The following is a 13,494-nucleotide window of genomic DNA, read 5'->3' as shown; positions in this document are numbered from 1 at the left end:
TGGGAATTTGTAATAACAAGACACTTCCGCATATAGAGGATTCTGATAACTTAATTCAAGCTTGTAAACCAGTGCTGAATATATGAACTCATTATCTCAGATGTAGAGAGTGACGTGTGTACTAAAAGGCATGTTTTAATGCCACTGTGGGGTATTGAACACTATTTCAGGTAAAAGCCTGGAACCTCAAAGCTCAGCATAGTCCATGCTTAATGATTTAAGCTAGACGGTGTTTAGGACCAGTGGGTTCATGACAAGAAAGGCAGTCAGAGCCTCGTAGCCATCTGGAGATCAGAGTTGTGTGTTTAGTTTCTGGGGGTATGGTAGGTAGAATAATGTGGCTGTGTAGGAAGGTGGAGAGATGAACCTGGACCAGGGTAGATGTTGGAGTGAGGGCAGCACTGACAGCTGTGCAAATATGGTAGTCATGCGTAAGGACTTGGGTCAGTCAGGAGTTTGGAGCAAATGCAGGACCAGGTTGCTGAAGAATGCAAAAGGATTCAAGGGAGAAAAGTTAATCAACAGCTGCCTTGAATGGGAATAGCCTAAACTATCATTATTAAAATTGGGATGACCTGGGGGCATCCCAATGGTAGGTGTTTCTAGGATAATATGAAAAATTACCTCAGTAATGTTTCCATAAGACATAGCAGCAGAACTAGGCCATTTGGCCCAACTAGTCTGCTCCACCATTCAATCACGGCTGATCTTTTTTCTCTCCCACCTTTAGCCTCACTCTTCGACCTTCTCCCCATGACATTTGATGCCGAGTCCAACCAAGAATCTATCAAGCTCTGCCTTAAAATATACCCAATGACCTGGCCTTCACAGCTGCCTGTGGTACTACACAAATTCACCACCCTCTGGCTATAGAAAATTCTCTGCATCTCTCTTTTAAATGGACACTCCTCTATCCTGAGTCTGTGCCCTCTTGTCCTAGAGTCTCCCACCATGGGAAACATCCTTTCCACATCTACTTGGTCTAGGCCTTTCAACATTTAAAAGGTTTCAATGAGATCCCCACTCATCCTTCTAGATTCCAGTGAGTGCAGACCCAGAGCTATCATATGCTCTTCATATGATAAACCTTTCGTTCCCAGAATCATCCTTCTGAACCTCCTCTGAACCCTCTCCAATGCCAACACATCTTTTCTAAGATGAAGAGCCCAAAACTGTTCACAATACTCAATGTGAGGCCTCAGCAGAGCCTTATAAAGCCTCAGCTCTTATATTCTAGACCTCTTGAAATGAATGCTATCATTACATTTGCATTCTTCATCACCAACACAACCTGCAATTTAACCTTTACGAGTACAAGGACTCTCAAGTCCCTTTGCATCTCAGAATTTTGGATTTTCTCTCCATTTAGAAAATACACATTTATTTCTTCTACCAAAGTGCATGACCATACATTTTCCAACATTGTATTTCATTTGCCACTTCCTTGCCCATTTTTCTGTCCTTCTGCAGCCTATCTGTTTGCTCAACACTACCTTCCCATCCACCAATCCTTATAACATCTGCAGACTTGGCAACAAAGCCATCTATTCTATCATCTAAATCATTTACATATAGAATAAAATGAAGCGAACCCAACACCAATCCATATGGAGCACCATTAGTCACTGGCAGCCAACCAGAAAAGGATCCTTTTATCTCCACTTGCTGCCTCCTACCAGTTAGCCAATGCTCTAACCATGCCAGTAACTTTCCTGTAATACCATGGGCTGTTAACTTGGTTAGCAGCCTATTGCACAGCACCTTGTCAAAGGCCTTCTGAAAGTCCAAAAATACAACATCCGCTGCATCCCCTTTATCTGTCCTACTTGTAATCTCCTTAAAGAATTCCAAGAGGTTCATCAGGTAGGATTTTCCCTGAAGAAAACCATGCTGACTTCGTCCTATCTTGTCCTGTGTCTCCAAGTACTCCATAAACTCATCCTCAACAATTGAATCCAACATCCTCCCATTCGACCTGCATGTTGAAATCTCCCATGACTATCATATCTTTCCCCTTTTGACACGCCTTTTCTATTTCCTGTTCTAATCTGTGGTCCACATCCCAGCTACTGTTGGGAGAACTGTATGCAAATGCCATCAGAGTCCTTTTACCCTTGCAGTTTCTTAACTCAACCCACAAGGATTCAGCATTTTCCAGTCCTATGTCACATCTTTCTACTGATTTGGTGCCACCAGCAGAGCCATGCCTTTGCCCTTTGCCTTCCTGCCTATCCCTCCAATATAATGTGTAACCTTGGACATTCAGCTCCCAACTACAACCATCCTTCAGCCACGATTCAGTGATGGCCACAACATCATACCTGGCAATCTATAATATTGCAACAAGATCATCCACCTCATTTCATCCACTCCGTGCATTGAGATATAACACTTTGAGTACTGTATTTGCCATCTTTTTTGATTCTACTTACCCAATGCACTGATATTCACCCTGCTGGCTGCAATTATGTTCTATCATCTGCCTGCCCTTCCTGACGATCTGACTACATGCTATCTTTGCTTTTTTACCATGAGTCCTATCCGAAGTTCCTATATTCTGTTTCCCACTTGCTGGCAAATTATTTTAAAGCATCCCCAACTGCTCTAACAAACCTGCCCATGAGAATATTGGTCTCCTTCAGGTTCAAGTGCAGCCTGTTACTTTTGTATACCTTCCCCAGAAGAGATCCCAATGATCCAAGAATCTTAGCCATGCTTTCATCTGTCATATCATCCTGTTTCATTTTTCATTTTAAAATCTTTTTATTAATTATTATTGAAGATTAACAAAAAAGATACATTAAGTCAATATGTCATTATATACAATAAAGAATTAAATTAGCAAATAACTGATTAACAAAGCTAAGCAATATGTCAATAATAATAAGAGAAAATAAAGTGTTAAGAATATCATCCTGTTTCTATCCTCACTGGCACATGGCACAAGCATCAATCCAGAAATTACTATCCAGAAGGTCCTGCTTCTTAGCTTTCTACCTAGTTCTCTAAATTCTCTTTTCAGGACTTCTTTGCTTTTCCTTTTAATGTCAATAGTACCCGTATTTACCAAGACATCTGGCTGCTCTCCCCACATCTCCAAAATGTTGTGGATGCAATCTGAGATGTACCTGACCCTGGCACCTGGGAGCAACATACCATTTGGCTGTCCAGTTCACATCCACAGAATCTCCTGTCTGTACCCCTGACTATCAAGCCCCCTATCACTACCACTCCCTTTTTTTCTCTTTCCCTTCTGCACCACGGACCCATGCTCAATGGCAGTCTCCATGGCATTCTTCTGGGAGATTATCCTCCACAACTGTATCATCTGTTGCATAAGATGTGACATCATTTGAAATGCATATAATGTGGAAATTACATCATATGGGCAAGGCAGAACCATTTGGTTAAATTTCCAGAACCGCTTTGGATTTAATTGGAAAAAGGTCAAAACCTCAATCCAATCCACGGTACTGAAAACCCAATATTTTGCTTTGAATCTGCAGCCTCCGACCAACAATGACCGTCTTTGAAATTATGAAAAGTATCTTCATGAAAAAGCATTGTCTTTGTATTCTTGTTATGCACCCATGCGATTGCAAGACTTCATGGGTTTCCACGTGGTAAAGGTTTGCTGTGACTTCATCGTGTACCATTTTGCCAAATATCAATTGAAAGCAAGGAAGGGAATTCCATCCATTAATATCCATCTGATGCATGATTTAAGACAGCAGTTCATTTGGTTCTATGCTAGTATCACAACAACTTATCCCACAACTATCTGAAATGACAGATACATTTTGAGCCACCATGAAAAAATCAAAGTACAGTAATCCAAATTGTTGTATTGGTGTAAATAAAAATAAATCTGCAGAGTGGCACAGCTCGTAGAACTGCTGCCTCAAATCTCGTGTGATTCAAAGTTGATCCTATCCTTTGGGGCAGCATGCGTGGGCTTTTGCCCATTCCTCTCATGAATGTTTGACTTTCCACTGGCTGTTCAGCTTCTTCTCACTTCCCAAACACAAACAGGTTGGTAGGTTAATTGCCAGTGTCAATGGACCTTGTGTGAGTGAGTGGTCGAATCCGGCAAGCATGAAAGATGAATAAAATGAGATTAATATCAGATTAGCAAAAATAGGTGCTTTATTTTGGCATGGACTTGGTGGGCCTCAAGGTCCAGTTGCTGTATGACGCTATGACTCTTAAAAGTAATAAAGTTTTAGCTGTTTCCTTAAATCTATGCACTTCTATTTTTATTTAATTTCATGCAGTGTCTAAAACATTAAAAATATTGGTATTTTCTGCTTCTGTGTGCTACCTTTCCTACATTTACACACACAGCCCATAGAGAGATGCCAACAGGCATTGTTTATTGTATGGCATGTGCCAGTTAGGTAATATTTTACCAGTAAAATATTATCTGAGGCCAAATGTGTTAAGCTGTTAATATATACTGAACGTAATATAAGAACGTATTGGTTGAGGGTTCTCTACAGGAAAATTCAGAACATGAGACCCAGTACATTTGCTACAGGTAAGGCTTTTCCATCAAGAAAGAACTTTACCTAGTGACTTCTGCTATTCCTATTCTTAGGCAGTAGTGCTGATACTTTACCAGTAAACTGATCAGCATCAACAAATCACTTGTTCTAAAAGCTCAAAACAGTTGTAGAATCAGAATTGGAATCAGAATTGACACAAAAATGAGAAATGCAATGTGCCACCGACTAGGAACTGAATGGTGTAGTGCCATCTTTCTGTGAACTTCTTAATCTACTTCTGTGTACGTCTGACATGCTAATGCATGATAGAGCACTCAACAGAGAAAAATGGAGGGGATTAAGATAAAATTTGCAACGTTCACCTCTACAAAGACAATTATAGGCATCCATCCTGGATAATAAAAAACATGTTTGAATTGTGTTTTCTTTGCAACAGAATTCTCTAGTATTCCTCAGGTGAAATTGGAATGTCAGCAAACAGGATTTAATCAATAATGGTGATTAATATTTAATTTCAGTCAGTTTGATGTGAATGAAATTAATACTGTCTATTTAACTGTAATATCATTAGCCTTTCCAAGTGTCACAAAGCAGGAAATCAATTATAACAAGCTGTTAACATGCATATATAACAAACAAAGATAGCATTCTGGTTGATTTTATAATACTTCCTTAATAGTTTAGTTAATTAATGAAACAAGAAATGACACCAATCTATTTTCAGCAAACCTACAGGTCTTGATAGGTGGGCTATTTTTAACTCCAGCTCTTAACAGTGTAATTGGAATACTGATTTAAATTTAACTTCTACAGTTGAACTCTGCAGCTTCCTAAAGTGACCTTAGCTTCACTTCTTCCTGTCTGTAAACCCCAACATCCATTAATCAATAAACAATTTTCATTCTGCCCGCTTCAGACACTTAACTGCAGCCTGTTCAGTAACCAAAAGTCAACACTGAATATTGACCATTGTAACTTTTTGTGCAATTTTTCCTGTCCAGTTTCCATCCAGTTTGTCAACCAGCCTATTTGGCCTATTAAACAATATTAGTAATGAGCTCCTGCCTTTAAATCTGCCTCCCACATCAGTTTTTGGCCTTCTCTGCTTCTTCCTCACCTGCTTATAAATATCTGGACCAGATTTCAATTGCCCGCAGATGGACAAACACTGCTGGGAGAGAATGAATATCTGACCATCAGATAAAAGAAGTGAGACTGTGACCTTGTACCAAATGAAAATCTTGCTCTCCAGAGAGCTGAACTGCGTAAGGCAAAGATTATTCTTTGCAGCATTGTATGCAGGTGACATACAATGCTACAAAACATTTCTTCTTTTTCAGAGAGGATTTCACAAGTTTTCCTTCGCAGGTAAAAAAAACTGAGCAGTTTTTTACCCTGAAGAAATAATCTGTTCACAGTCAATGGTAGTGTAGAAATTATACCCTGCCAACAATGCTGCTCTTTCTGTACACATTGCTTTGTGAAAGTGCTATTGTCTTTAGTGTTAATCAGATAATGATCCTTAAGAATTTCACGAAGTCCAGTTAGCCCAGACAAAACATACATGATATTTGTAATGTATATCTCAACTTTTCATTAGATCGACCAACTGGAGTCACGCCTGAAACAACATGGATGCACAGATGAATTGGGAAATCATATGAATGAAAACAATCACTGGAAAAAAGAAGATTGTACTTCCTGCTGGTGTAAGGTATGGATTAGATTACAGATAATATTCAGTTATAGAATGCAGAATATTTAAAATATTGGTTATTCGATGTGTATTTTTCATCCAGCTAAATTTTACTGCTGGGATTGTATTTGATCTTAGACCTTAAGACTATAAGCAATAGGAGCAGAATTAGGCCATTCAGCCTATCCAGTCTGCGCTGCCATTCCATCATGACTGATCCTGGATCCCACTCAACCCCATACACCTGCCTTCTTGCCATATCCTTTGATGCCCTGACCAATCAGGAAATGATCAGCTTCCGGCCTAAATATACCCATGGATTTGACCTTCACTGCAGTCTGTGGCAGAACATTCCACAGATTCAATAACCTCTGGCTAAAAAAGTCCTCCTTACCTCTGTTTTAAAAGGTCAACCCTCAATTTTGAGGCTGTGCCCTCTGGATACCCCCACCACAGGAAACATCCTTCTAAATTCCAGTGAGTACAGGCTCAAAGCTGCCAAATGCTCCTTCATTCTCGGAATCATCCTTGTGAACCTCTTCTGGACTCTCTCCAATGACAACACATCCTTTCGGAAATATGGGGCCCAAAACTATTGACAATACTCTGTGTGGCCTGACTAGTGTCTTATAAAGCCTCAGCACTGTCTCTTTGCTTCTATATTCTTTTACTCATGAAATGAGTGCCAACATTGCATTTGCCTTCTTTACCACAGACTCAATCTATAAATTAACCTTATGGGAATTTTGTATGATGACAGTCCTTAACTTCCCTCGTCAGCCATGGTTGCTTTCCCCTACCATATGAGAACTTCTCATATATCTCTGATATATACACATACATACATACATATATCTCCTGCGCCTTGTAAACTATTCCCAGAAACTTCAGCTGCCTCTGCTCTGCCATCATCCCGACATGCCTCTGTGATACCCTTTATTTCATTGTGATACTGATACATGCATCACGTATACATGAAGTATGAATTCAATCATGTCAACAAATTCTCTCTCTTGCCATCCAACATCAACCTGATTTTCCCAATCACTTTGCATATTCAGGTCCCCCATTACAATTGTGTCATTACCTTTACTACATGCCTTTTCAATCTCAACCCCACACTTTGGCTATTATTTGGAGGTATATATATGATTCCCATAATGGGTTTTATATCCTTGCAATTTCTTAACTCCACCCCAAAGACTCAATATTCTCTGTCAGCAATGCACCTCTTTCTAAAGATGTAATTCCATCTCTTACCAACAGAACCATACCCCTGTCTATGCCTTCCTTTCTGTTCTTCTGATACAAAGTATATCCTTTGATACTCCCAACTATGGCCTTCTTTCAGACACAAATCAATGACTCCTACAACGTCATTCCGACCAATCTCTAATTGCATCATGTGTTCATCCACTTTATCCCAAATGCTACACGCATTTAAACACAGCACCTTCAGTCCTGTATTTTGTGACTTTTTAAATTTTGCCTTTGTGGTGCAATTTAACTGTTTCCTCTGTCTGTATTTGTAACCAATCATTGGGTTGTCCTTCCTTACATTAATGTTACATCCATCATCTTTCAGTGATAAATGTCAGATCTAGCCTGACGAGGTAATTGATGCTAGACTATATGCTTTATAGAATACAGTAATAGAATGAAATTCAGCTTTGATTGGTAGTGTCATATCCATGGCCAGGAGCTGTAGCAACCTTTGTACACTTAGAACCTAGAACAGCAAAGTACAGGCCCATCAGCCCATAATGTTGTGTCAACCTTTCAACCAACTCCAAGATCAATCTAACCCTTTCCTCCCACATGTGCCTATCTCGGAGCCTGTTAAATGTCCCTGAAGTATTAATTCCATCAACCATGATGGAGCTGACTGTGCAGAGGTAGGTATGATTCCTTCCTGAACCAAAAGTTTCGACTGTCCATTTCCTCTTGCCTTTTGACTTTGCTCCATATTCCAGTTTCTGCAATATCTAGTATCTCTGGGCATTATTCCTAGCTGCTAGTACGAATAGCCAGTAATGATGATCAAAGACTAATTTCTCCCTAATTTGTCTTTAATCTTACACTATATAGAAAAAAATTAAAACCACCCATCACACTTATACTGATGCTATGCTTCACTAACCTCTTTCCACCTATGAAAGAAGATGTAACTTTGTTTTGTGCTCTTTGCTCTGACTTTTAGGAATCCACAGAACCCACAGGTATTCCTGAAATTGTACATTTTGCGCATGATGGTCCTGTTTCAGGACATTATTTTAACTTAAAACAGCCAGCAGGAAAATAGCACTTTTATTTTCCAGTAGATTCCACAGAGAGCAAAACAGTTAATAAATCCGAATGTGATACATTTCCTTAGTGATTGGTGAAATTAAAAATAGCTTTCTTCAGGGCTCCTGTATTTTTATTCCCAAGGTTCAAACTGATGCCCAATATCCACCAGTTACAAAAGGGAAATGGTCTCACCGCCCAGAAATTTTCATGGCACAGAGGATTTCTGACATGATTGGCTGCCTAGCCATGGCACAGAAATAATAGAAGAGTATGTTTTTAACATAAATTTTAACAAAGCATGAAGACCCTTGACCTGGACCTTTTTGTGTGATCATTTAACTGGTTATGTGTGATGTGACAGTCCTTATACTCTGGCTTCCATTGTGCGGACTGGATCTCCCCTTCCCATGGCCTCTTGACGTTTTGTTATATAAGAAGTTGTTTCTTGCCTATTTCTCAGTTAACAGGAACTCCACAGAGGAAGCAGCGAGATGGAGCTCTTTACAGATGTTCTGATGAAGGGCCCCATATCTGAAACATCAATTCCTCCCAGAGCAGTTGCCTGACCAACTGATTTTTACTGCTTTTTATATTTTTAATTAGTTTTTAAATATATGCAGTATTTATTTATTGATTTCCCTTATTATTATGACCTGCTTTCATCATATTTTCCAGGCCACTTTTAGTACTATTCACCGTAAGTTGCAGCAAGGACTTACACAGAAATATTGCTGCAGGTCTGTGCGATAGGTTGCAGCAATACTGCTGCAGAATCCACAGGAAACCTCATTCTCAGCTGAATGCCTTGGGCGAGTTTGTAGGTTTGACTGTTGAGCTGGTTGATACTGAGTAATCAGCAATATAAGATCCCCTTCACAATTTCAGTATGGTTTGCAGTTTCTCCTAGATAATGTGCATGTATACTTTTCAGAGACAGGACCTTTTTAAAGCGAAGATTGAAAAAAATTATATAACTGATTTACATTTTAGATTCAATATGCATTTCAGGTAGATAATCATGAGTAAATTCCCATAGTGAAAAATGAGAATTGACAACTATGATGCACGTATAACTAAAAGGTATTTTTCCTACAGGAGTGTACATGGATAATGACAATTATTACAGTTGTAAACACACTTTGACTCTTACCCGGTTGCTTCTGTTTCCTAGAACGGTCAAGTTACCTGCTATGTGGAGAAGTGCCCTCCTCTGAAGTGCACCAAAACAATCAAAAAGAAAGGGAGATGCTGTCCTGTCTGTGCAAAAAGCAGAAAATGATCATCTGTGCAGTTCGAGAAAGAAGTCTTCTGGGGAAAATAAAACAACTCTTAGCATTTTGCATCACCTACTGACATCTGATAAAATCACAGACGAGAAAACAAAAAAAAACTTTCTACTCACATTCTGGTTACTGCTGTCTTTCTCTGCTCATCCCTTTTATATTTTAAGCAAAATCTCCCATGCAAGGGCATGTCAGTCTAATCAAAGTACAAAGGTGGCCTTAGTCAGGAATTATGAACTAATCTACCTGCAGTCTGAATGTTAAACTGTTCACATTAAAAAGTATAATGATATCTTTGAAGACCATTACAATTTATCACTGTGTCAAGATACCCGTTCATATTAAAACATGTTACATAGGTAACACAATAGGGATTGAATTTTGTATTAAGTTATTATTTGAAACAGTGATAAACATTATGGTAAAGTTCACTGAGAAGTGATTATATTGTCTTTGCATACACTGTCCAGAGACTAACCATTTGGTATTTTCCATCTGTGTGGTCAGAGTAATGTTTATGAGGAAGCTTTAAAAGCCATGGTGGCATTGGTGTAAAGATCCATTGCCTTCATTCTACCAAATGTACCTCACAAGCTGCACAAAACCAAAAATGTACTGTGCAAAAATATGGTGCTGATCATTTTGTCTCAAAAATGAATTATTGTCAGGTTATATTTTTATTTCTAATTTTATCAAGGTTTTGTATCAATTCAACTATAACTACCAAATATAGTGCTGACTTGATGTAACATTTGACATGTCTGTTATAAAGCCTAGTATGAAAGTAATTAAATACTGATCTTTCAATTATCATTTTAAGCAATGTACAGTGAATTTTTAAAAAGTGATTAAAACACATTTCATGAATACCATGAATGTTTTATGTAACATCATATAATTTGATAAATGGTGCTGCAAATTATGAAATTTACAGCCATACAGATACAGTTCTTTCTTGAAAAATAGTTGATAGTATTTTAAAAAAGATTGCAAGTTTGTGAGCAAATTTTTATCAGAGACCTTGATACTTTAACAATGTCAGTACTTGTTAAATGGTTTCACTGTTCATATTTAAACAACAGATTTGACAATTTTGGTCCAATCATCAAGGTAGAAATATAAAGATATATGTATCTTTATATATTCATGCCTCTATTTTGAATAATAATTTTATTTATATTATTGCACCTGACAAAAGAAAAACCTAAATCTAGATCTGATAAAATCTTATCAGGTTTTGACACAACCATTTTGATTGCCCATTTTTGCCAATGCAGTTTATTTTTAATTAATGTCAGAATTATTCAGGAATATACTGATTACAGAAACTTAGAGTTCAATTTACAAATTGATTAAGGAATACATACTAGGCAGGTGAACTCCTCTGCTATTCATAATGGTGCCATCTTCTTCTTATTATCGTCACTTATTTTTGTACTTAAATCTTTGGAGTAGGATTTGAAACCACAATCTTCCAACTCAGAGATGAGAGTGCTATCTGTAAGTCACAGCTGATATCTCTTAACTTTCGTTTTAGACCTTTTTGTTTATTGAAAAATAGCCCTGGCTTCTCAAGTTTTGAGTTAATGAAAGGAGAGACTGGAAAGGGAGAAACAAATATAAGGATAGGTTAATGGAATTGGATCAAATAGATGGGTAAGTGGAAACTTATGTGAACTATAAGCATTGACACTGAGCAGCTGGCTTTTTTTCTTTCCTGTACATTCCGTGTAACAACATTCATCAAAATGATTCTTGTTTATGTAACGTACAGGCCTCTGCATACCAGCTATGGCTTTAGTGTACAACAAAATGTACCGTAGATCCTAAACAACTGTTTTTTTATTAAGTTACAATGATGCCATGACACCAATGTTATCTCTGAAAAAATATTCTTTGTCTGAGTACATTTCAGTGATTACATTTTGTCTGTAGTGTCAGCAAAATGCACACTATTAAAGAATTTTAATGTGAAGTGGGTGAAGTGCTTTATTGGCAAAGTATGAGGAAAATATTGACTCAGCTATAGTTTTTAGATAAACAAGTGCAACATATTATTGTTCAAATTGAGTGAAGGTAAACATCCTTGTTGTTATCTACTCTCAGGCAGTTTCTTTCTGTTGGAGACAACTTAAGGGGCATCAATCCAAAGTAAGTTGGTGGAAGGAATAGAGGGTAACCGAATAAATTTTTTTACTCAGTAATTAACAAGCCTCTGGAATTAACTGTACAAAAGACGTAAAACTTCAATGCATTTATAAAATACTTGAAAAGATGTAACCCATATATCTTTAGACCAAGAGCCAGGAAGTGAGTTCTGGCTGTCTATTTGGAAATCATAATAGGCAAAATGGCCTCTTTCTTTAGAAAGATGGGATATAGGAAAAGTAAAAGAGCCTTATGCTCTTCATGCCTGCTGCATCAGTCAGCATAACCATAACTAATCATTCACTTCAGTACCCTCCTGTTCCCACTTAGTATTGTCATTTTCTAGGTTTCTGGGCATTCAAGTTTCTACATGCTCTCTCATTCTTATAAATTCTAGTAAATATATGACATAGGAGCAGAATTAAGCCATTCAACCCAATGAGTCTGCTCTGTCACTCCATCCTGCCCTGTCAACTCCATTCTGCCCTGTCAACTCCATTCTGCCTTCTGCCTGTAACCTTTGCTGCCCTTACTAATAAACCTCCACTTTAAATACACTCAGTGACTTGGCTTCCACAACCGTCTGTGGCAACAAAGTTCAAAATTCATCTTGAACTATAGATATTCATTTGATCTCTATTTTAAAGGGACATTATTCTACTCTGAGTCTGTGCTCTCTGGTCCTAGACTCCCCCACTATAGGAAACATCTTCACATTCATTCTATATAGGTCTAACTGATCAAGTCTCCTCATGTCTCAGTACTGCCATCCCAACAATCAGTCTAGTAAACTTTCAATTTCAATTCCTCTGTGGAAAAAAGAAAATCCATCTTCAGATAAGGAGACCAAAACTACAGACAAAGCTCCAGATGCTTCATCTAGGGCCTGTCAAATTGCACTTTAGTATCCTTGCCGCAAATGGCTAAGTATAATTTCCCTTCCTGTTTTCTGCACCTGAATGCATGCTTTCAGCATCTGCTGTATAAAGACACACAAATTTTGTTGACCCTTCTATTTCCCAATCTATCAGCTATCAGATAATAAGCTGTCTTTCTACTTCAGAACCAAAATATCTAACTTCACAGTTAGTCATATTAAACCTAATCAGCTATGCGTTTGCCCAACTCCACTCAGGTAAATCAGACTTCTATGTAATCTACAGGCTAGCTTTTTTATCCCCATACACCTACTTGTGCAGGGAGATATTTATTTTTAACACCTAGTGATCTTAATCATGCAAAATGATTATAAAGTATTTTCCATTTAATTGAGGAGGTTGAAGAGCTGTTTCTATGTTTGACAAAATTAATTTTCCACATGATGTTCACAGCCAAGGAGTGAGCTGCAACATGTGCAACTGAAGGATAGGGGGTAGAAACAGGTTCTTCAGTGCTCCATGTCCAGGTTATCCTGTACTGATCTACTGTAATCACATTCTGCAACATTTTGTTGATAGTTTCTATAAACGGGCAGTTCAAGTACTGGCCAAGCTACTTCTTAAATGTTGTGGAGAAAAAAGCCTGCCCTTGGGAACTCCTCTCCTCTCCTCTGCTCCAGGTGACCCCTTTTATG

The 13,494-nt window shown here is 38.2% G+C and overlaps 1 protein-coding gene across 2 annotated transcripts in view; it reads left to right on the top strand.

Moving 5' to 3' along the window:
- The window catches only part of LOC132399901 (peroxidasin homolog), a 479,222-nt gene extending 467,398 nt beyond the window's left edge, over positions 1-11,824 (top strand). Inside the window, exons 24-25 of one of the 2 annotated variants that reach the window (XM_059980804.1) lie at positions 6,106-6,219; positions 9,662-11,824. In XM_059980804.1, coding sequence (XP_059836787.1) covers positions 6,106-6,219; positions 9,662-9,769 — 222 coding nt within the window. In that variant the 3' untranslated portion in view covers positions 9,770-11,824. The remainder of the gene's footprint in view (positions 1-6,105; positions 6,220-9,661) is intronic. The other variant, XM_059980814.1, reaches the window with a different exon arrangement.
- Positions 11,825-13,494: the final 1,670 nt, after the last annotated feature.

The sequence above is a fragment of the Hypanus sabinus genome, chromosome 1 (genome assembly GCF_030144855.1).
Source record: "Hypanus sabinus isolate sHypSab1 chromosome 1, sHypSab1.hap1, whole genome shotgun sequence".
Taxonomy (NCBI): domain Eukaryota; kingdom Metazoa; phylum Chordata; class Chondrichthyes; order Myliobatiformes; family Dasyatidae; genus Hypanus; species Hypanus sabinus.
This window is presented reverse-complemented; position numbering and strand designations above follow the sequence as displayed.